The 22,393-nt window shown below is 49.0% G+C and overlaps 2 protein-coding genes across 6 annotated transcripts in view; one reads left to right on the top strand and one right to left on the bottom strand.

Annotated features, from left to right (window-relative positions):
• The first annotated feature begins 363 nt into the window (after window positions 1-363).
• The window catches only part of CARD11 (caspase recruitment domain family member 11), a 109,905-nt gene continuing 87,875 nt past the window's right edge, over window positions 364-22,393 (top strand). For 3 of the 5 annotated variants that reach the window (XR_010934725.1, XR_010934724.1, XM_067705381.1), the window contains exon 1: window positions 368-1,088. The gene's annotated coding sequence lies outside the window, so the exon portion shown is untranslated. Of the gene's footprint in view, window positions 1,089-22,393 lie in introns of all 5 variants that reach the window. The other 2 variants (XR_010934726.1, XM_067705383.1) reach the window with 2 other exon arrangements.
• Window positions 8,943-9,601, bottom strand: LOC137206600 (large ribosomal subunit protein uL11-like). Its single transcript, XM_067705380.1, has one exon. It carries the CDS (start codon window positions 9,495-9,497, stop codon window positions 9,000-9,002), a length of 498 nt encoding a protein of 165 aa, XP_067561481.1. The 5' UTR covers window positions 9,498-9,601; the 3' UTR covers window positions 8,943-8,999.

Raw genomic sequence — 22,393 nt, 5'->3', positions numbered from 1 at the left:
AGAAGTCAAGGGTCACTGAGGCAGAGTAGAAGGAGAGGTGCAGGGGCTGGGGAAACCGGTACATGAGCAGAACCCAAAGTTCTCTGGATGTGCCTGGTTGGCCCAGATTTTTAAGTTCATAATTCAGAAAAACCCTTAGGACCTTCCCCCCCTTACAGCCCTGAGACAGTAACACACCCAGGGGCCTGGGCCGCAGCTTTGGGGCCAAATTATTAAACCGATGACATCCAAAAGTCTCAATTTCCCCTACAGGTGCTGAGTCTGAGAGCACTGCGCGGGGGAGGGGGGGTGCGGAGGGCCAGAGGCAGCGGGGTGACAGACTGTCGCCATCACGGGTCCAGGAGGGGTGTGTGCGGCCCTCGGAGGTGTGCTGACCGCCACGCAAGCCCCAGGAAGCTTCCGGAACAGAGGCTGAGGGAGAGAAGAGCCCTGGGGGTGCCCAAGGCTGCAGGATCCCTTGCTTCCCACTTCTCTGTGGGAAAAGCCTCCCCCGCAGATGGCAGTGACGCCTCTGGGAGTTCTTCAAAACGGGGCCAATTCCTCCGAGAGGGCAGCTGCTCCAACCTCCCTCCCACGCAGAGCCTGGAGCGCCTTCAAGGGGGTGTCCCTTCCCACGGCCGCGCCGGGCTCTTGGTGTCGGAGCCGGCTGGGGACTGCGGCCCAGGCAGGGGTCCAGCCTCACGCGACCCGGGGCGGGGCCTCCCCAGGCCTGCCGGGGTCTCGCGGCCCCGGGCCCAGCCCTCCCGCCCCACCTCCTCGCCGCCCTCCCCGCGGCCGGGACCCAGGCTCCGCCCCTCCCCTCCCCCTCTTCCTTATCTCTTTTTCTAACCTTTTGCATTTTTTTTAGTCTCATTTCCTGTCGGGTTTTGCATTCCCCTCCCCCCTCCCAGCCTGTGACACACTTTCTCTCCTTTTTTCTCTCTTTTGCCTCCTTTGGCCTCCGGACTGCTGCCCGTGTGGCGCGCGGCCCCCTACCGGCCCTGCAGCCCCTGGGTCGGCTGCGCCCCTCGGACGGTCCGGGCGGTGGGGACCGAGGGCCGCGGCCCCGGGGGGAAGACGGCGGCCTGCGCGGAGCCTGAGCGGCCCAGGTAGGCGCGGCGGACGCGGGGGTGGGGACACGGGGGACGGCGGGGGCGCGCTGGGGCGGCGCGGTCGTGCGGAGGGGGGGACGCGGGGGGCCCGGGGTCCTCGGCGGGCGGCGCGGAGTCGCGGCGCCGTGCGGGGGTCAGGAGGGGCTCGCTTTTCTGGTTCCGCGCTACCGGACCGCCATCCCTCTCTCACCATCTCTTTCCCCCTTTCCCCTCTGGCTCCATCTCTATCTCCCTCTCCCCGCCTGCGTTTGGAGAACTTTATCTCCACTTTCCATCTCCCTGTATCCCGCCTCCGAGTTCCTCTCGGACCGTCTGTCTCTGGGTGGCCCCGCCTGGCAAAGTCCCCAGCCCCTCAGAGAAGAAAGGGATGAAAGGGGGGGCGGGCCCGGCAGGGCGCCCCTCGGTGCCCCTGCCCCAGAAGGAGGAAAAGAACATTTCTAAGACCTGAAAGGACAGGAAGTTTCCAGACCACAGCCGGGCCTGACGCGGAGGCTCCCGAGAAGGTGGAGCCCCTGGGAGGGGAGGGGAGGGGAGGGGAGGGCAGGGGGAAGGACAGCCCCTCCCACGGGGAGAGTGTGGAACCAGGAGGGGCCCAGGTTCCCCGCAAAGCCAGGATGAGGTCCTAGTGGCCTCGTGCCTGAAGTCCCCACCCCCGTGACACTGACCCGCCCCCCCAGCACACTGCCCAGGCTGGAAGGGCCCCCCGTGGTCTCCTGAACTTTCGGCACAGGGAAGGGAGAGGGCTTCTCTGTCCCTTCAGAGTTCAGAGCACAGTTGGAGGGGCCCCAGGGAGACAGTTATGGTGCAGGGAGCAGGGCCTGCTTGATGGGGCGTGTGTCGGAGCTCCCAGCTTCCTGGCACCTGGTCTGGCGAGTGTCTGCAGAGGACCATCCCCACAAACCGGGTCCTGTGGACCAAACCCATCTGTGCCCAGCCTGCCCCCAAACCTTTGATTTGTGGTAGGAAAGAATTTCTCCTGACAAAGTGTAAAAGGCTACCAGCCTCCCAAGGAAGGAAAGAAACGTTGGTCCATCACTGGACGATTATTGGGTGCCTCCTCTGAGGTTATTGGGTGCCGGAAGTCCCGAGCCGCAGGTTACTGCGAGGACAGGAATTTAGCCAGAGTGTTCCGCTTCTGTCCTTGCCCTGAGTCTCCGCTTCTCTCTAAGCGCCTGGCAGCTGTAAAGAAATGATGGTCCCCGCTGTGGGCCGGGGCTGGTCAGAGGGCCAAGGGAGCCTGGGACTGACTCAGCCTCCTCACATCCCAGCAAAATGGTTGGGATGGCTGTGCATCTCAGTAGCACCCATATCAAAAAGGAAGTCTGTCAGTCCCACCAGCCCGTACAGTCCTGACTCTGTGTACAAATGTTCCTTTGTGTGATTTTTTTTTTAAATTGTGGTAAAATACACATGACATAAAATTTACATCTTAACCACTTTTAAGTGTACAGTTCAGGGGTATTAAGTACATTCACATTGTTGTACAACCATCTCCACCATCCATCTCCAGAACTTTCCATCCTCCCGAACTGAAACTCTGTCGTCATTAAACAACTCCCCATCCCCTTCTCCAGCCCCTAGAAACCACCCTTCTACTTTCTGTCTCTAGGACCCCATGTAAGTGGCATCCTGCAGTATTTGTTCTTCTGTGTCTGGCTTATGTCACTGAGCATGATCTCCTCAAGGTTCACCCATGTTGTAGCAGGCATCAGAATTTCCTTCCTTTTTAAGGCTGAATAATATTCCATTGTGTGGACGGACCACAGTTTGTTTATCCATTAATCCTTTATGTGATCTTTTATTTTTCATTTTTTTAAGATTTAATTTTATTTATTTTTGGCTGTGTTGGGTTTTCGTTGCAGTGCGCGGGCTTCTCCTTGCGGTGGCTTCTCTTGTTGCGGAGCCTGGACTCTAAGCCTGCTGGCTTCAGTAGTTGTGGCTCACGGGCTCTAGAGCGCAGGCTCAGTAGTTGTGGCTCGCAGTTCTAGAGTGCAGGCTCAGCAGTTGTGGCGCGCGGGCTTAGTTGCTCCACGACATGTGGGATCCTCCCGGACCAGGGCTCGAACCTGTGTCCCCTGCATTGGCAGGCGGATTCTTATCCACTGCACCACCAGGGAAGTCCCTATGTGATCTTTTAAAATGACTTGTAAACCTAACTCTTCTTCTAAAGGTGGTGGCCCTTGTTTGAATCACTCAGTGGGCACTGTCTGGGTGACACTGTACCAGGTACCGTCGGGGACACACAGAAGGAACGAGAGACCCAGACATCCTCCTCTAAATAGTTCAGGCCCTACAGTCGTGTTGCCATGACCAGAGGGTGGCAGAGACTCAAACTAGAGGAAAGGATTGAGGGAAGGAAGGATGGCGGGAGGCGAGTGTGGGCGATGGTGGGACTCAGAGAGTCCAGCAGTCAGTGGAAGGTTCCAGGCTGAGACTGTGCTGGTGGGGCAACATCCCAACTAACTTCTCCACTTTCCGACATGCGTTTCTCCACCTTTCCAATGGAAACCTTGCGGTGCCTGGTTTGCTGACGATAGCACTTCATGCGTGAAGGGCCAGATCGAGTCCCAGTGCTCAGGTGATTATGGTGAAAAGGGACACCAGATGCTGATAAACAGAGCTCCTCCCAGGAGTTTAAAACTGCCTTCCGTCCTCTCTTGCTTTGTCCCCACACTTGGCCTTGGAGACAATGAGTGCGTCCTGGTAATCGGGACAATGGTGAAGTCCCGCGAGGGCCGGAATGCCCAGATGACCACCCCGACGCAGAGTGTGACCAGATCTGTGAAACTTGGGTTAAAAGAGGTCAGATCAAGGGGGAAAGGCCTCAGGAGGTCCACGGTCCGCCTTCTGGGTCGGAGGCTGAGGCGGGGGGTGGGAAGGAGCTTCGGGCTATGGCCCAGACGCGGCTTCCCGTCGTGACTGCCCACCTGGGCCGGCCTGTCATCCCTTCAGCTCTCTGGGAGTCATCTCTCCCCAGTGAAATCAGGATATTAATACTGATTCTTTTCAGTCTTGTCAGTTACACCAAGCATGAAATGAGCAAACTCGAGATGTGCTATACTCTTCCCGTTGCTGTTACTCCTGAGATCCGGGGAGGATAAGAGGATGGACGCTCGGGTCCGGACCTGGGGCTGGAGTGCGGCTTTCCCCACCCCGCGCCGAGTGGACTTCCTTTCTTAGTGTCCTGCTCTGCAGTCCTGATCTTCCAGGGCAGCCGAGAGGATTGAAGGAAACCTACCCTGTAGACGTACTGCATTATCCAGGAGGTCTGGAGCATTTTGATTGATTTAAATACGGGAACAGAAAGAAAAGGAAAAGAGGACTATCAAGGAAGCCCCTTAAAACCGCTTTTCTGCTAAAGGAAAATGAGACTGGCAGATTCCCAGGTGCCAGCCTCGTCACCCGTGCCACGGCGCATGGGAAGAACACGGCTTGTGCGCTTCACACGCAAGGAACACGCCCCGTACACCTTCCCCCAAAGTCTCCTTGAGCAGCGCCTGCTTGTGGGTCGATGGTTTTAATGGGGTGACTGTTTCCAGGGGGGTGACCTTTTTGGTTGTGTTTTGTTCAGGGCTCTGAGAATATAACGGTCGCTGTCAGATTGGTGCAATGGGCCAGTGCCGCGGGGTAATGAAGGGTCCCCGCTCCTGCCTCTGGCGACAACGCTCTGTCTTCGCTGGTCGAGTCCCGCAGTCAAGCTCCCCAGGCTCATGTCTTATGTCACAGTCCTCTGGTCCTCCCAGCTCCTCACAAGTGGGTGAGCTGGAGCAAGGGCTCCATCCTCCCCGGGTGGTTTCTGTGTCAGGGGTGTAACCTTCCTTCTCACCCCACATCCAACTCTGGAATGTACGTCCTCATACTCGCGTGTGGCGGTGACAGAGCGGGGCCCCAGGCTCTGTCCACATACTTCACAAATCCTGCAGGTACCACAGCAACACCTGTCACACTCTGCTTTGTACAGTCAGCGCCATCCCCCGGTGCTGGACCCGTCCACTGAGAGGCAGGCTCCTCCAAGTGGAAAGATCTGCGGACCTGGAGCCAGGCAGAAAGGGCGTCTGCCCCGGCTCTGCCGCGTACTAGCTGTGTGACCTCGGGAAAGTCACCGGTGGCTCTGAGCCTCAGTGGCCACGTGTGTAAAATGAAAGCACCGCCCCTAAATTAACACAGACCGAAGTGTCTCCAAATGAGGGTGCTCTGCTTTTGAAGGCACTTCTGACTTGGTTATTTTGGACAGAGTTGGGGGTAGGAGGTAGGGTAGAGTGACGAATTTGATGCAAAACTGAATTTATCTGAGAGAGCTATTTCCTTAGTTTACAGAGAACTCTCGGAGGAAATCAGGGAGGTGCAGGAATCGGCACGCTTCTTCTGTAAAGGTCCAGATAGTAAATACCTGAGGCTCTGAGAGCCAGAAGGTCCCTGTGGAAACGGCTCTGCTCTGTTCTTGCCATGTGGCCGGATCTGGCCAGTGGGGCAGGATGGGCAGTGCAGGGGTGGGCCCTCCACTGCAGTTTGCTGACTCCAGAATTAGAGAACTCGACCCAAGAGAAAAATGCTTAAAGGATGTGAACAAGCAGAATATGAACAGACCAATCAATTTACAATGAATGAATGCGAAGTAATACAACAGAGAGATGCCTTTTTTCCACTGTCAGACTGGCAGAGATCAAAACACTTGATAAAACGTTGTATTGGCGAGAGAAACGGGAAGCAGGTAGTCCAATACGCTGTGGATTTGACAATATGTACCAGCATAAGTGAATCAACCCAAGAATTCCACTTCTAAGAATTATCTCACAGGCAGACTTGTCCATCTTTCTGTGCACGCTGATGTTAACGGTAGCATTGTTTTTAATGGGAATAAACTTGAAACCACACAAATGCTCCTCGAAAGCAAGATCCCTCCATCGAGTGGAATTCTGTGAGGCCTTTACTGAGACAGGGGCATAGAGGGAGTTTCTGGAAGAAAGCACTAGCATGTGTAAGAAACTGCTCTAGTCGGACGTCTGGGGAATGGTGGCTGGGTGGACGAAGGGGAATATTCTGGTATTCTTTTTTTTTTTTAACATCTTTATTGGAGTATAATTGCTTTACAATGGTGTGTTAGTTTCTGCTTTATAACAAAGTGAATCAGTTATACATATACATATGTCCCCATATCTCTTCCCTCTTGCATCTCCCTCCCCATCCCACCCCTCTAGGTAGTCACAAAGCACGGAGCTGACCTCCCTGTGCTATGCGGCTGCTTCCCGCTAGCTATCTGTTTTACGTTTGGTAGTGTATATATGTCCATGCCACTCTCTCACTTTGTCGCAGCTTACCCTTCCCCCTCCCTGTGTCCTCAAGTCCATTCTCTCTAGGAGGTCTGCGTCTTTATTCCCGTCTTGCCCCTAGGTTCTTCATGACAATTTTTTCTTTGTTTGTTTAGATTCCATATATGTGTTAGCATACAGTATTTGTCTTTCTCTTTCTGACTTACTTCACTCTGTAAGACAGTCTCTAGGTCCATCCACCTCACTGCAAATAACTCAGTTTCGTTCCTTTTTATGGCTGAGTAATATTCCATTGTATATATGTGCCACATCTTCTTTATCCATTCATCTGTTGATGGGCACTTCGGTTGCTTCCATGTCCTGGCTATTGTAAATAGAGCTGCAATGAACATTTTGGTACATGACTCTTCTTGAATTATGGTTTTCTCAGGGTATATGCCCAGTAGTGGGATTGCTGGGTCATATGGTAGTTTTTAGTTTTTTAAGTTTTTTTAGTTTTTTAAGGAACGTCCATACTGTTCTCCATAGTGGCTGTATCAATTTACATTCCCACCAACAGTGTATGAGGGTTCCCTTTTCTCCACACCCTCTCCAGCATTTATTGTTTCTAGATTTTTTGAGGATGGCCATTCTGACTGGTGTGACATGATATCTCATTGTAGTTTTGATTTGCATTTCTCTAATGATTAATGATGTTGAGCATTCTTTCATGTGTCTGTTGGCAGTCTGTATATCTTCTTTGGAGAAATGTCTATTTAGGTCTTCTGCCCATTTTTTGATTGGGTTGTTTTTTTTTTTAATATTGAGCTGCATGAGCTGCTTGTAAATTTTGGAGATTAATCCTTTGTCACTTGCTTCATTTGCAAATATTTTCTCCCATTCTGAGGGTTGTCTTTTCGTCTTGTTTATGGTTTCCTTTGCTGTGCAAAAGCTTTGCAGTTTCATTAGGTCCCATTTGTTTATTTTTGTTTTTACTTCCATTTCTCTAGGAGGTGGATCAAAAAGGATCTTGCTGTGATTTATGTCATAGAGTGTTCTGCCTATGTTTTCCTCTAAGAGTTTGATGGTGTCTGGCCTTATATTTAGGTCTTTAATCCATTTTGAGTTTATTTTTGTGTATGGTGTTAGGGAGTGTTCTCATTTCCTTCTGTCACATGTAGCTGTCCAGTTTTCCCAGCACCACTTACTGAAGAGGCTGTCTTTTCTCTTGTATATTCTTGCCTCTTTTATCAAAGATGAGGTGACCATATGTGCGTGGGTTTATCTCTGGGCTTTCTATCCTGTTCCATTGACCTATATTTCTGTACCATACTGTCTTGATTACTGTAGCTTGGTAGTATAGTCTGAAGTCAGGGAGCCTGATTCCTCCAGCTCCATTTTTCTTTCTCAAGATTGCTTTGGCTATTCGGGATCTTTTGTGTTTCCATATAAATTGTGAAAGTTTTTGTTCTAGTTCTGTGAAAAATGCCATTGGTAGTTTGATAGGGGTTGCATTGAATCTGTAGATTGCTTTGGGTAGTAGAGTTATTTTCACAATGTTGATTCTTCCAATCCAAGAACATGGTATATCTCTCCATCTATTTGTATCATCTTTAATTTCTTTCACCAGTGTCTTGTAATTTTCTGCATACAGGTCTTTTGTCTCCTTAGGTAGGTTTATTCCTAGATATTTTATTCTTTTTGTTGCAATGGTAAATGGGAGTGTTTTCTTAATTTCACTTTCAGATTTTTCATCATTAGTGTATAGGAATGCAAGAGATTTCTGTGCATTAATTTTGTATCCTGCAACGTTTCCAAATTCATTGATTAGCTCTAGCAGTTTTCTGGTAGCATCTTTAGGATTCTCTATGTATAGTATCATGTCATCTGCAAACAGTGACAGCTTTACTTCTTTCCCAATTTGGATTCCTTTTTTTTCTTTTTCTTCTCTGATTGCTGTGGCTAAAACTTCCAAAACTATGTTGAATAATAGTGGTGAGAGTGGGCAACCTTGTCTTGTTCCTGATCTTAGTGGAAACGGTTTCAGTTTTTCACCATTGAGGACAATGTTGGCTGTGGGTTTGTCATATATGGCCTTTATTATGTTGAGGAAAGTTCCCTCTATGCCTACTTTCTGGAGGGTTTTTATCATAAATGGGTGTTGAATTTTGTTGAAAGCTTTCTCTGCATCTATTGAGATGACCGTATGGTTTTTCTCCTTCAATTTGTTAATATGGTGTATCACGTTGATTGATTTGCGTATATTGAAGAATCCTTGCATTCCTGGGATAAACTCCACTTGATCATGGTGTAGGATCCTTTTAATGTGCTGTTGGATTCTGTTTGCTAGTATTTTGTTGAGGATTTTTGCATCTATGTTCATCAGTGATATTGGCCTGTAGTTTTCTTTCTTTGTCATATCCTTGTCTGGTTTTGGTATCAGGGTGATGGTGGCCTCGTAGAACGAGTTTGGGAGTGTTCCTCCCTCTGCTATATTTTGTAAGAGTTTGAGAAGGATAGGTGTTAGCTCTTCTCTAAATGTTTGATAGAATTGGCCTGTAAAGCCATCTGGTCCTGGGCTTCTGTTTGTTGGAAGATTTTTTTTTTTTTTTTTTTTTTTGCTTGTCAAATAACCCTTTATTATTTTTCTTTGCAGTTCTTAACTAGCTGGACATTCCACTGCACCACTGTTGATGTCATCTATGATGTCGTGAGGGTGGCGGCCATCAACATTGCAGCCCATAGACTGGGCGGTCCCCAGGATCTCTTTAATGGTTCCAGAGAGTTCTCTAGCTAAAGATCGATGCCACATCTGTCGGGCAATGCTGACAATCTCATCAAAAGTGATGTTTCCACTGTGCTTAATGTTTTTCTGCTTCTTTCTGTCTCTTGGCGGTTCCTTGAGGGCTTTGATGATCAGGGCAGAGGCAGAAGGTACCACCTCAATCTGGGCCTGTCGGTTCTGAATGGTCAGTTTCACTGTAATCCTCAGACCCTTCCAATCACCAGTTGCCTTGGCGATGTCATCACCAACTTTTTTTGGAGACGGACCCAGGGGGCCGATCTTGGGGGCCAGGGCAGACGTGGCACCGACTTCCCCACCGGTGCACCTCAGGTACACGACTTTGATTTCGTTGGGGTCGAACTTAGGCGGCATGGTGGAGGCGGCTGGTGTCGGATGAACCCGGATTCGGGACGACCGAAGAGAGTTGCACCTTAGCCTCCTCCGAGCCGAAAACCGAAAGACCGGAAGATGGGGCACTTGCGCGGGTTAGTCTGTTGGAAGATTTTTAATCACAGTTTCAATTTCAGTGCTTGTGATTGGTCTGTTTATATTTTCTATTTCTTCCTGGTTCAGTCTCGGAAAGTTGTGCATTTCTAAGAATTTGTCCATTTCTTCCAGGTTGTCCGTTTTATTGGCATAGAGCTGCTTGTAGTAATCTCTCATGATCCTTTGTATTTCTGCAGTGTCAGTTGTTACTTCTCCTTTTTCATTTCTAATTCTATTGATTTGAGTCTTCTCCTCTAGCATTCATTTTGTGTCCTTTTCTTTTGTTTGTTTTTTAACCCTGAGCAACTGTTATCATTCTGATTAAGAAAACAAGAAGGGAAAGCCAGGTTCAGAAGAGAACAGCAAGGGTGGTCCCCATCAACTGCTGTCCCGTTTAGTCTTAGCTGTCCTGATTCCCAACCTGCTGGGTTGCAGGAAGAGAGTTCCTCTTGCAGTGACTTCTGATTTCAGCTGTGTCCCAGTAAGAGAAATCACAGGGCCTCCGCGCTCCTGTGGAAAGGCAAAACTGATTGGTTAAAAAAAAAAAAAGGATTTGTTTTAAATTAAGGCATAGCGCACACACACAGTATCCGTCCCAAATCTGAAGTGCACGATGGGGGAGGTTTCACACCCACCCACGTAGCCGATCATCCAGCTCGAGACACGGGTCCTTTCCGGGCCTCGAGGGGGGAGGGGTCTCATGCTCCTTCCCGGTTGCTAAGCCCCCCACCCCTTTTGCCTGTCCTTGAATGTCACATAAATGGCATCACAGGGAGCGCGCTCTTGTGTCTCCAGCTTGATTCATCCATGTGTGTCGCAGTCACTGGGGTTTGTTCCTTGCCGTGTAGCGTTGCACTGTGAGCGTTTACCGCAGTTTGTGTATCCCTCCTACCGCCGATGAACGTGCGCGTGTGTGCAGTTTGGGACTATTGTGAGAGCTGCTGTGAACACTCTCAGAGAAGCCTTGGTGGCGATGACCCACTTTTTTTTAATCTGAGGGCAAACAGAAACCTTGTGCCAACATTACTGGAGGTTTAGCCAATGGTTATTTCAGTGGAAGAATGCTGATACGAAGTAAAACTGCCTTTTATTGACATTAGTGCTCCGTTCCCTGCCTCTGAGTAAGGATTCGGTCATTCACTGAACTTTTCTGAGAAGAAATGGCCTTTTTAAAAAGGGATTCGAGTGTAGCCGGTTCGGGGGATGTGGGGGAGTGTGCGGTTGAATAATAATGATACCTTGCACTTCTCTCCGAGTCTCCTGGCTTCAGTTCTCAGATGCTTTTCAAAATCAACTTGTGAAGCTCCGTGGTGCCTGGGGAGCTGAGGCCACAGGCATGGCCGGTTTGCGGGTGGGAGGCAGAGACGCATGGCGATTTCCAGTTCCTTTGGGAGTTCTCCAGCCTCAAAAATCGTGTCTCCTGGACTCTTAGAGGAGGTTCTTTCACGGGGCCCTGGAGACGCAGGCGTTCTGAGTTCGGGGAGGTTTTAGGCTGTAAAGGAAAGTGGCCCTAGGAAGGAGAGGGTGGTTTCCTATAACTGCTCCGAGCAGGGGAGACCACCCGACTACAGCAGAGCAGAGAGGGCTGTCGCCAAGGAATGGGTGAGTCTCCTGCCCCCTCAGTTTTGTACAGAAATTCTGTGTAATGCTGTATCTTTCTTAACTGATAAAAAAATATGCTTTTGAAACGCAGCCATTTATGTTGGACTACCTGGGCCCAAGAGGCTCCCCTGCCCTAAACTGACGACCATCCTTCGTCCTTCCACCCACCAGCCGCCCCCGGCCTCTCCGGGCGCCTGGCCTCCTCCTCCACCCGCCTGGTCCTGCCTCCACGCAGGCACCAGAACCACCTTGTCCATGCAGAGATGCTTCTGTAGCGGTTGTCTCCTTCTTCTCCAGTATCATCAACTGTTTTCCTTCTCTCCAAGGATCATTCCGACCAGAGTACAAATATGCTGCAGTTCCCCCCATCTTTAAAGAAAAAACCCAAACCTGCCTTGATTCCATATTCCCTTGTAGCTGTCACTGCCTTGCTGTGTACCCCTCTTCTGTTCGTCTGTCAGAGCTGCTGTAACAGAGTACTGCAGACCGGGCAGCGGTGGGGGGTAAGGGGGGTTAAGCAATTGAAGTTTATTCTCCCAGTTCTGGAGGCTGGAAGTACGAGATCAAGGTGTGGGCAGGGCTGGTGTCCCCTGAGGCTTCCCTCCGTGGCTTGCAGGTGGCCGCCTTCTAGCTGTGTCCTCACGTGGTCAGCCCGCTGTCTGCATGCACCCCTGGTGTCTCTCTGTGTGTCCAACCTCCTCTTCTTACCAGGACACCAGCCCCCCTGGATTAGGGCTCACCCTAATGGTCTCACATTAACTCAGTCACTCCTTAAAGGCTTTGTCTCCAACTACAGGTAGTGGGGCTAGGGCTTCAGCATGTGAATTTGGGGGGATGCAACTCAGCCGTCACACCTTTACAGATGGTCTCTTTGAAAGTGTTGTCTACACTGTCCCCATTTCCTGTCCCCGCATTCTGTCCGGGACCCACTTCAGTCAGACTTCTGGCCCCCGAGTCCCCAAGTCCAGGTCCACTCTTAGCCCTCGGGGGCATTAGCTCAGTCTACCTACCTCTCCTCCTCGGAATGTGGCGTGGGTTCCCTCTCTTGGTTTCTCCCACCTTCCCGGCCACTCCTTCCTAGTCTCTCTTTTCTGATTCTTCTGTGTCCCCTGACCTCTGAGGTCAAAGGGCCTCGGCCTCTTCTCCCTCTGCACTCCTTCCTGGATGGCCTCATCTAGTCTCACAGCCTCAAAGCCGTCTCTGTACTCTTGACTCCCAAGTTCATACCTCCTGCCAGGCCTCCCCTCCTGAACTGTGCACTTCAGTAGCCAGTGGTCTTGACTGCCTAGACATGGAGTTGATCCAAAACCAAACTCCTGATTTTCCCATCCCTAAGTCCTCGCTTCCATCCTGCCAGGTGCTCAGGCTTTGAAACCTTGGGGTGGTCTGTGATTCCTCTCTTAGAAATAGGAATGTGTCCACTTGCTCAGCACAGAAAACCCAAGTGCTCTGGCTCGGTCACGAAGGATGTCACTCCCATGACTCGTTAGTGCATCGTTCAGGGGACTTGTACCCCTAACAGATGGGGCACAGCATGACGTGCTGGAGAGAACCTGGGGCTCGGAAGGCAGGGGTGAGATTCGGGTTCTGGGTCACTAACCCATTGGGCCGTCTCGGCCAAGTCCTTTCTCTGCTCTGGGCTCAGTTTCCTCGTAGGTGAAGTGAGGCAGGAGCCGGGGCCGGGGATGGCAAATGGGTTTCACCTTGAGGGCCAGCTCCGCGGAAGAGAGTTCTGTGATCGATTGCCCACGTCTGCTGTGGGTGTGAAACTGACAACTGGAGCCCGGGTGCCCCCCATTAGTCACCCTGGCCCTGGCGCCTCACCACCAAGAACCCTTCAAGCTTTAAAAATCTGTGATCGCGCCCCGACCTTGAGCAAATCACTTCACTGTCCCAAGATTTTGTTTCTTCGCAAGCGAGGTGGAGATAAACCCCTGCCTTCCTACCACGCAGAATTGCTCTGAGGAGCGCGCGAGACAGTGGGTGAAAAGTGCTTGGAAAATAGCAGGACGGTGTAGAAGTGCAAGGTTTCGTTGTTACTAACCGACCTCCCTGGTCATGATTTGTGTTAGTCGTGCCTTCCTCTGAGCCGTCTTCTAGGGCTGGGCAAGAAGCCGTTGCTTTCGTTTTTACCCCTGCCCCCACCTCGGGCAAGAGCGTGCCATTTGGATTTGCTGGTGACGATGAGAAAGGGGATTAGCATGAATGTGGGGTGTGCAGGTGGAAGATCTCAGCATCTTTCACAGCCCCCGGGGCAGGTGAAACCGGGACGCCTTCTCCAGAGCCTTTCAGCTACCCAGCACCATCTTACCCTCCCACCGTCACCCCGCCACCTTGTGACACTTCTGCACAACAGGTGGGGAAAAAATCTTCCCAAAGTAAATTTTTGTCTCCCTCAGGGGTTCATCTGTATTATCCAAATGTCGGGAATTAAATTAATTCTCCGGTTGGGCAGTTGGGAGCGGTGGGTCTCCCCTGAGCGCTGCTGAGCGCAGCTCTGGCTAATTTCTGGAGCCGGCACCTGCCCTGCAGCCTGTGGGAATCCAGGGGAGATACCCAGCTAGAGCTATTTTTGTTACCTGATGAAAAAAGCATCCCTTCCCTCAATCTACAATTCTCCCCTCTTTCACCTTGAATGTTGTTAATGCCCCGTCTTTTCTGCCAAAATCCCAAAGAGAGTCTGTTTGCAGCTTCCTGTGTGCATGAACTTTTCCCAGAGACCCAGGGGAGCTATCTGTCCTTACATTACTTGGCGTAAGCAAAGCTTTGGGGCATTTCTTATCGCCAGTGGTGTATTCTGAGTTGGTTTCTTTGCTCAGGCTCTTATTTATTGGCGAGTGCGTCTCATTTCCTTCTTCCCTCCTGCAGCCTTTGTCGTGAACAGTGTTCGGCGCGGTGTGAAATGAGAAGCATTAAGAACTCTTCTAAGGCATAAAGGTTTGATTTTGTTTTCCTTTTTTCGTTTTTAAGTGTTAGAAGAATAAAGGACTTGAGTTTCCTGTAGGACTGGAAACAGTGAATCAGATTTTTGTTTTGCTTAAAACCTGAAAATCTCAGGCAGCAGTTGAGAGTCTCTGGACAGAGCTGAGTGCTGTGTTTGGGGGTTTAGGGTGATGTCCCTTCCCCATGGGCCATTCTACGGGAGAGGCGGTGGCCACCCACGGAGACTGATTTGAGAGGGACCAGAAAGGCTACCTGAGTCACAGAGCTGCCCGAGACAGAGTGGGCACTGACACTTCCTGCCCTGCCTTCTCTGCTCCGTGAGGCGTTTCAGTGATTCAGTGCCTGGTGTTATCCACAGACTGATGGGTGCAATGAGTGTGAGCTCTCCCTCTCCCAGCAGGCGACCTTGGGCAAGTCTCTGAAGTCATTGGTGAAATGGGGATAAGACAGCACCCTTCCCACAGGAAGTTAGATGAGATACCACCTCCCAAGTGCCACGAGGCAGGCAGGACATCCAGGGAGGCACGGCTGGGGCAGGTGCGTGCTCGTGATACAGGCGTGCCGTGCTCGTTAGCAGGATGCCCTGGAGAAAGTTCAGAAGGGCCCCTGACAAACCTGTAATCTAGCATGAGCCATTTGCTTACATCCCTTGCCTGATCCCTGTTCGTTAACATCCATTACTACCATTATCCTTTGATTCATCCCTTAACGAGTACCCAGTGCCTGCCACTCCCGGGCACTCCGCTAGGTGCCAGGGATAAAAAGATGTAAGGGCGGGGTCCTCACCCCAATAAGCCTGTACTCAGATGAGGAGACAGTCAGTTGCAAGATAAAGGAGGCATGCATTGAAGACGGGTGTGAGAGAGAGGGGCACCCGGGTCTGCCCAGGGAGACAGAGACCCCCAGGCCCGATAGAAGCTGAAATGAGACTCGGAAAATAACGAGGCTTTTGCCAGGCAGAGACGTGGGAAGGGCCCTCTAAGTAGAGAAACCGCACGTGCCCAGCCATGGAGGTGTGATGAGCGTCAGTGTTGGCAAAAAGACGGGAAGATGTGGGGACGGGGGAGGAGGGGCCCCCGAGAGCCCCCGGATGCCTTGCCGAGGGGGCAGGTGCTGTCCTGTGGGCGACTGGCGCGACTGAGCCGTGACTGCGCGCCAGGATGGATGTGCAGGTTTGAAAGGTCACACGCAGCGGTGCGGAGAACAGATGGGAGACTGGGGGCAAGAGGCACGGAGGGCCCCCTCTGATGGGACGTGGGCCAGGATGGGCCGTGTCTTTAAGTAAACTTCGTATGGACGCATAACATTCATGCAGGAGGCGTGCACACATCCTACGTGTGCAGCACGACGGATTTTCGCAAAGTGAACACACGGTGTCCCCAGCACCCAGACCATGAAACAGAATGGGACCAGCCGAAAAATAATATTTTAATGAAAAACAAGAATGGCTTTTCATAGCGTAGTAATTTTTAGTATAAGTCTGTCCCAAATACTGCACGGGACATTCACGTTCTTCAGAATGCTTGGTTGTTCAAGATGCAAATCTGACCGAGCGCCCTGTGTGTTATCTGATTACCCTGGATGCATCCACATTGTTGCGGGTGGCAGTAGCTCCTTCCTGTTTTTATTGCCAGCGAGAGCCTGTTTTATGACTGTTGCGCATGTTATCGAGACTCCCGCTGATGGATAACCGAGTTGTTTCCAGCTTGAGGACATTATGAGCGAGGCTGCTCTGAGCACTCTTCACTTACCTTTTGGAGACACGGGCTTGTATTTCCACCCAAGAGTGGACCTGCTGGATCTTAGAGGATGTTTACATTCGGCTCTAATAAATACCGCCAAATAGTCTTCCAAGAACGTTGTTGCAAATGACACCCCATCCGCAGTGGAAGAGCGTTCCAGTTGCTCCACAGCTTTCCTCACACGGCACTGTCTGTCTCTTCATTTAGCCATTCCAGTGGGTGTGCGGTCCAAACAAAGCGCTGTGCGGTTTTAATTTGCGTTTCACTCGTGGCTGAGCCGACTGCCTTTTCATGTATTGATCGGCCATTTTGGCCGTCCTCCTCTGTGAAGTGTCTGCTAGAGTTCTGCCCACTTTTCTGTCGTCATGTCTTTTTCTTATTCAATTGGAGTAGTTCTTCATATATGAGGAGTCCTTTGTCAGATAAATGTATTGCAGATATCTTCCTTCAGTTTAGAGCTTGCCCTTTTGCTCTCTTATTAGAGTCTGCTGATGAACAGAAGTTTTTAATTTTAATGTAGTCCAGCTCGTGTGGGTTTTTCCATCATGGTTCACTCTTTTTTGAGTCCTGTTTGAGAAAGATATGCCTTATTAGTTTATCCAGTTTCATTACTTTTTTTTTTTTTTTTTCAGTACGCGGGCCTCTCATTGCTGTGGCCTCTCCCGTTGCGGAGCACAGGCTCCGGACGCGCAGGCTCAGCGGCCATGGCCCACGGGCCCAGCGGCTCCACGGCACGTGGGATCTTCCCGGACCGGGGCACAAACCCGTGTCCTCTGCATCGGCAGGCGGACTCTCAACCACTGTGCCACCAGGGAAGACCCCATTACATTTTTTAATGTGGCTCCTTAAAAATTAAAATTATATGTGTGGTTCAAGAAAACAAAAAAGAAAGGAAGATATGCCTACCCCAAAGTGTGTGTTTCCTCCTAAAAGATTAATTGTTTCATCTTTCACATTTAGATCTATAATCCATCTAGAATGGATTTTTCCTTTAATAAAGGGTAACGTACGTACAATAAAACACACCCATTTTAAGTACACAGTCCAGTGAATTTTGATAAGAGTATATACACATGTAATCACAACCACAGGCAAGATGTAAAAGATGTCCATCACCCCATAAAGTTGCTTTATGTCCTTCTGCTTCTCAGAGTGTGGTCCATGGACCAGCAGCATCGGCCTAACCTGAGAGCTGGTTAGAAATGCAGACTCTCGGGCCCCACCCCAGGCCGGCTGAATTAGAATCTGCATTTTAACAAAATTCCTAGGTACTTTGTATGCACTTGAAAGTTTAGAGACAATCTGAGTTCCTTTGAAGAAAGGTGACAAGCAAAAAAATGCTTTTTCTATTGTTATTAATGACATCGCCTGAAGCAAGGCAAGGTAAATGATAGATTATTGAGTTTGGGGAAGAAATGAAAGCGAAGAGAAAGACAAAGTTGGAAAGAAATTTTGAAGTCATTACAGGAGCACCCTCTATTCCCTGGACCACTTCCTCTCCTGGAGACCTGGCCCCGCTGATGTCCTGCAAAGCTGAAGGACAAGATTTGCTGTTGGGGAGGCTTGGGCTCCTGGAGCAGTGCTTCCTGGTCTGTGCCCTGGACCAGCATGGAGAAAGCCATCCTAATGACCAAGTCCAGAAGGACCATAATTTTGGGTTTGTTGTTGTTGGTTTTTTTTTACTTTTCTTTTTTTTTTAAGTTTAATTTTTATCTTCATGTAATATATGTACTGCTTTAAAATATCAAATACTTCCACATGGTTTATAATAAAAGATAGCCGTTCTCCAGCCCACCCCTCCCTCACTCCTCTGACATTTTAATCACCTACTTTTTGGATGACCCCTTATCCCTCACACCCGGAGTCCGGTTTTCCAGTGAGTAAACGTTCCTTCTGCCAGAGCTGGGGAGAGAATCTGGGGCGTTAACTGCCTCCTTTTACATATCTTCAGCCGATCCTCCTGGTGTTAATCCCACCCTGGTTGTCCACCTTCTGTGGTCCAAGGTACCTCTATTTTCTGGGCTTTTCTGGGATTCTGCACAGAGCAGATTGGCTTTTGTTCCTTCCAGCTCTTCTACCATTAAGCGCTTAGGTTTTCTCCTTCTCTACTCACATTAGACATTTTTACATTATAAATTAAATTTCTTTTTTAAAAAATCAAACAAAAGAATATATACATATATTATAAAGAATACTAACAAAAAGGCTTCATATTTCAGTCTGTGGAAATTATTTTTGTGAGTGGTTTGAAATCCAGTTAAATGTGTTAATAAATTAAATTTATTTCCGTAAGGGCTATCCCAGCCCCATCCCTTCCCCTCTGACCTGCGGTGGCGAGTTCCTCATGCATTATATCCCTGGCTCTAAGTCTGAGCTCACAATTCTGTTCCTTAGATCTCTGTCTTTTGCCAAAAAAAAATACCAGGCTGTCTTTTTCCCCCTTTGTTTTCTGCCTTCTCGGGTTTCAAATGAGCATTTCATGTTCCCATTTTACCTCTCCCAAGCATATCAATTGTACTTCTTGTTAAGTTGTTGTTAGTGGTTGCCCTGTAGTTAAGAAAATACATTTTTAACTAATCCACGTCCCCCTTGAAATGACACTGGTTGGTTTCACATGTAGAGCAGGCGCCTCATAACCCAGTGTTCCCAGTTCCTCCCTCCCGACCCTCTGAGATTGTTGTCCATCATTTCACTCAGCATCCACTATCAGTTACGTGATACGTTGTTACTGTGATTACTTTAAAAAACAGTAATCTTGGGCTTCCCTGGTGGCGCAGTGGTTGAGGGTCCGCCTGCCGATGCAGGGGACACGGGTTCGTGCCCCGGTCCGGGAAGATCCCACGTGCCGCGGAGCGGCTGGGCCCGTGAGCCATGGCCGCTGAGCCTGCGCGTCCGGAGCCTGTGCTCCGCAACGGGAGAGGCCACGACAGTGAGACGCCTGCGTACCGCAAAAAAAAACCCAGTCATCTTGTAGATCCATTAAGAATAAGGAAATCCCTGGCAGTCCAGCGGTTAGGACTCGATGCTTTCACTGCCGTGGCCAGGGTTCCATCCCTGGTCAGGGAACTAAGAGCCCGCAAGCCAATGGGCGGGGCCAAAAAAAGAAAAGATCTTTTTTGACTTTTATTTATTCCTGCGCCAATGCCCTTCCTTTCTTTATGTTTTTTTTTTTCTTTTTTTATGTTGTTTTTCTTCTGCCCGAAGATCCTCTTTTAACATGTCTTGCAGGGCAAGCCTATTGGCCATAAATGTCTTCCATTTTTGTTTATCTGAGAAAGTCTTCATTTCTCCTTCACGTTTGAGGACGATTTCGCTGGAAATTGACTTCTGAGCTGGTAGCCTTTTCTCTCTTAATACTTGCAGTATTTCACTCCACTCCCTTCTTGCTTGCGTTGTTTCCGATAAGGGGTCCACTGTGATCCTTATCCTTAACTTTTCATAGGAAAGGTGTTTTTCCCCTCTCTGGCTTCTTTCAGGATTTTCTGTTCATCTTTGCATTTCTGCAATTTGGATCTAATGTGCCCAGGTGTGTTTTTCTTGTTATTTACCCTGCTTGGTAGTCTCTGAACTTCCTGCATCTGTGTGGTTTGGTTACAGATCCGGTATTAATTCAACTATTAGTAGTGTTCTTGGCCATTAGTAATTCAGCTGTTTGTTTTGCTTTCTCTCTTTTGCTTCTCCCTCTGCTCATCACATTATACTACACTTTTGACATCATCCAATAACTCTTGCTTATTCTGCCCTGTTTTCTTTTCATTCTGTTTTCTCTTTACATTTCAGTTTGCAAGTTGTATTGACCTATAGTCAAGCTCGCTGACTTTTTTCCTTGGCCACATCCAGTCTACCGACGAGCCTGTCAAAGACACTTTATTTCTGACACTGTGTTTTTGATTCTCCCTAAGAGCTTCCTTCTCTCTGCTTACGTTCCCCTTCTGCATGGTGTCCAGTTTTTCCATTAGCGCCCTCAGCCTATTAATCATAGTTATTTTAAATTCTCTGTCTAGAGTAATTCCAGTATTTGTGTCATATCTGAGTCTGGTTCTGATCATCGCTTTGTTACTTCAAAATGTATTTTTTCTTGGCTGTCACTTGAAAATGTTATTTTCTCTTGCCTTTTGGCATACCTTGTGCTTTCTTACTGAGAGACATACATGCTGTGTTGGGTAAGAGGAACTGAGGCAAAGAGGGCGTTAGGGCTTTAAGTGTGAGGGTATCTGTTAATCAGGCCAGGCTTTGGGCTCCGTTCGGTATTTTTTGCAGCTGTAGGTGCCAGAAGCTTCAGCTCCTCGAGTACCCCTGCTTGTGTCTCCCTTCTTGACCCTGGGCTTCCCTCTGTTCTCCTCCTTAAAGAGAGTCTGGTTTTTTCAGCTCTTGTGGCTGTAACCACCGTGATACTGGAGCCCCGTTGCTGTGGGGGGGAGGGGAATGGTCTATAATCTACAACGAAATTTCAGTCCTTTCGTGGGCTGTGTTTCGGGGCTGAGGCGTTCACAAGGGGTTCTCCTGTGACGTAGTTTTCCCCTCTGCCCCCCACTCCCCCCCCCAGGCACAGCATTCCCAGTCTGTCTCCTCGAAGCCTGGTCCTGTTGACTATGGTCTCTCCTCCCACTCTGGTGAGACAGGAAGGCTGGAAGGGTCCGGAGAATGGAGGAACTTCTTCACCTGGGTGGGATAAGGCTTCTGAATTGCATCTGGCCAAGTCCTCTCCCCTGGAGAAAAGGCCTTTGTTCTGACTCTGGGTCTACTTCACAGTGGTTCGTCTTCCCCTCCCTCTGCCAGAGACACCAGGGGGTCTTTCTGGGATCCTCGCCATGAAAACCTGGAGGGGTTCCTGGGGGTAAACCCAAAAGCGTGTGGTGGCCCCCTAAGCCTATGTCCCCTCCAGCTTTTCACTTTCACGCTGGTCCTCACTCAGCCTCCAGCAATTCATCAAAATCACCATTTAAGTGTTCCTTCCCGTTTATGGCTCCAGCAACTTCTTCTCCCTATAAGTAGATCTCATTTGCTGTATCCCTCTAGATGGCCCCATCTCTCGGGCTTTCAGGGTGCCATTTGTCCTGTGACCTTAGTTCTCTGATGGGTCCAAGAAAAATGGTTGGTTTTCAGTTTGTCCAGCTTTTTCTTGTAAGGATGGCAATGATAACTTTCAAGCTCTTTACATGTTGTAGCTGAAACCAGAGGTCAATACCAAGCTGTCTTCATTACTGTAAGATATTAGTTAGGGTCAGCTACACTGCGTAACAAATAGACCCCCCAAGTATCAAGGTCTTAAAGAGCAAGAGGTATATATATTTTTTCTTATGTAAAATCAGGGTGGCTTTCGGGTCAGCAGGATAGCTCTCCTCCATGCAGTGCTTCAGGCACCCAGGCTCTTTCCCTCACGTGCCCCACCATGCCTAGGCTACAGTGTTGTCTGCATTCGGACAGCAGAAAGAATAGGGCAGAAAGGTGCACATATGGGAGGTTTAGTATGGACCTGGCCCAGAAGCAAAGCACAGTACTTTTGTTCACATTGCATTGAGAAGAACTCAGTCCATGCACCCAGAGGAAAAGAGAATGGAATTTCAGGAACAGCTACCGTCCTCGCCACTTACTGCTTTACATTAGCTCTACCAGTCTACTGACCATGTTCTTTGTCAGATGTGTCTCGACTCTTTTGGTCCTTTGCGTCTCCTTATGTACTTGAGATCCAGCTTCTCGTGTTCTATTAAACACTCTGTTGGGATTTCGATCGTATTAAATTTGTAGATCAGTTTAGGGGGGACTGGCATCTTTATGATAATAAGTTTTTTCATCTGCAAACTTGGTTTGTCTTCCCATTTTTAAAGATCCTCTATAATGTCTTCCAGTAAAGCTTTAAAATTTTCTCTATAAAGGTCTTGCTTAGTTTTTGTTCAACTTATTCCTAATATCTTTTGGTTTTTACTGCTATTATAAAGAATATGAAACTTTAAAACTTTTAAAAGTTTAAAACTTTGCATTTATGTTGTTACTAATGTAGAGAAACACAGTTGATCTTTTTTATATTTAACTTTGGATTCATAACTATACTAAACTCTTGAACATTCTGATAACTAATCACTAGACTTTTTTTCATTTTTCTATGTGGATAATATCATTTGTGAATTATGCCAGTTTTTTCTTTTTTACCATTTCTTAGATCCTTTGTTTCTTTTTCTTCTCTTCGTTTCTTTTTTTTACTGTGCTGGTTGGCATCCCCAGTAAAGCATCGAATAATAGTGGTAATTGTGAGCATCTGTGCTTTGGCCTCAGTCTTGAAGGAAAAGCTTTCAAAGCTTCACCTTTAACTATTGTGTTTGCTAGAGGATTTTTGTGGATATATTTAATTAGGTAATAACGTTTATTTCCTTTCCATTCGTAGTTCACCAATATATTTTGAAGTCCGATTGAGGGTTTGCTCCACCCAAAGGTGGCGTGGGTTTGTTCTGCTGATGACTGGGTGTAGTATGAAGGGATCACTGTTTGTTTAATGGG

The sequence above is a fragment of the Pseudorca crassidens genome, chromosome 15, assembly GCF_039906515.1.
Source record: "Pseudorca crassidens isolate mPseCra1 chromosome 15, mPseCra1.hap1, whole genome shotgun sequence".
Classification (NCBI taxonomy): domain Eukaryota; kingdom Metazoa; phylum Chordata; class Mammalia; order Artiodactyla; family Delphinidae; genus Pseudorca; species Pseudorca crassidens.
The sequence above is the reverse complement of the archived record's forward strand: the minus strand, read 5'-3'. Positions and strand labels throughout refer to the sequence as shown.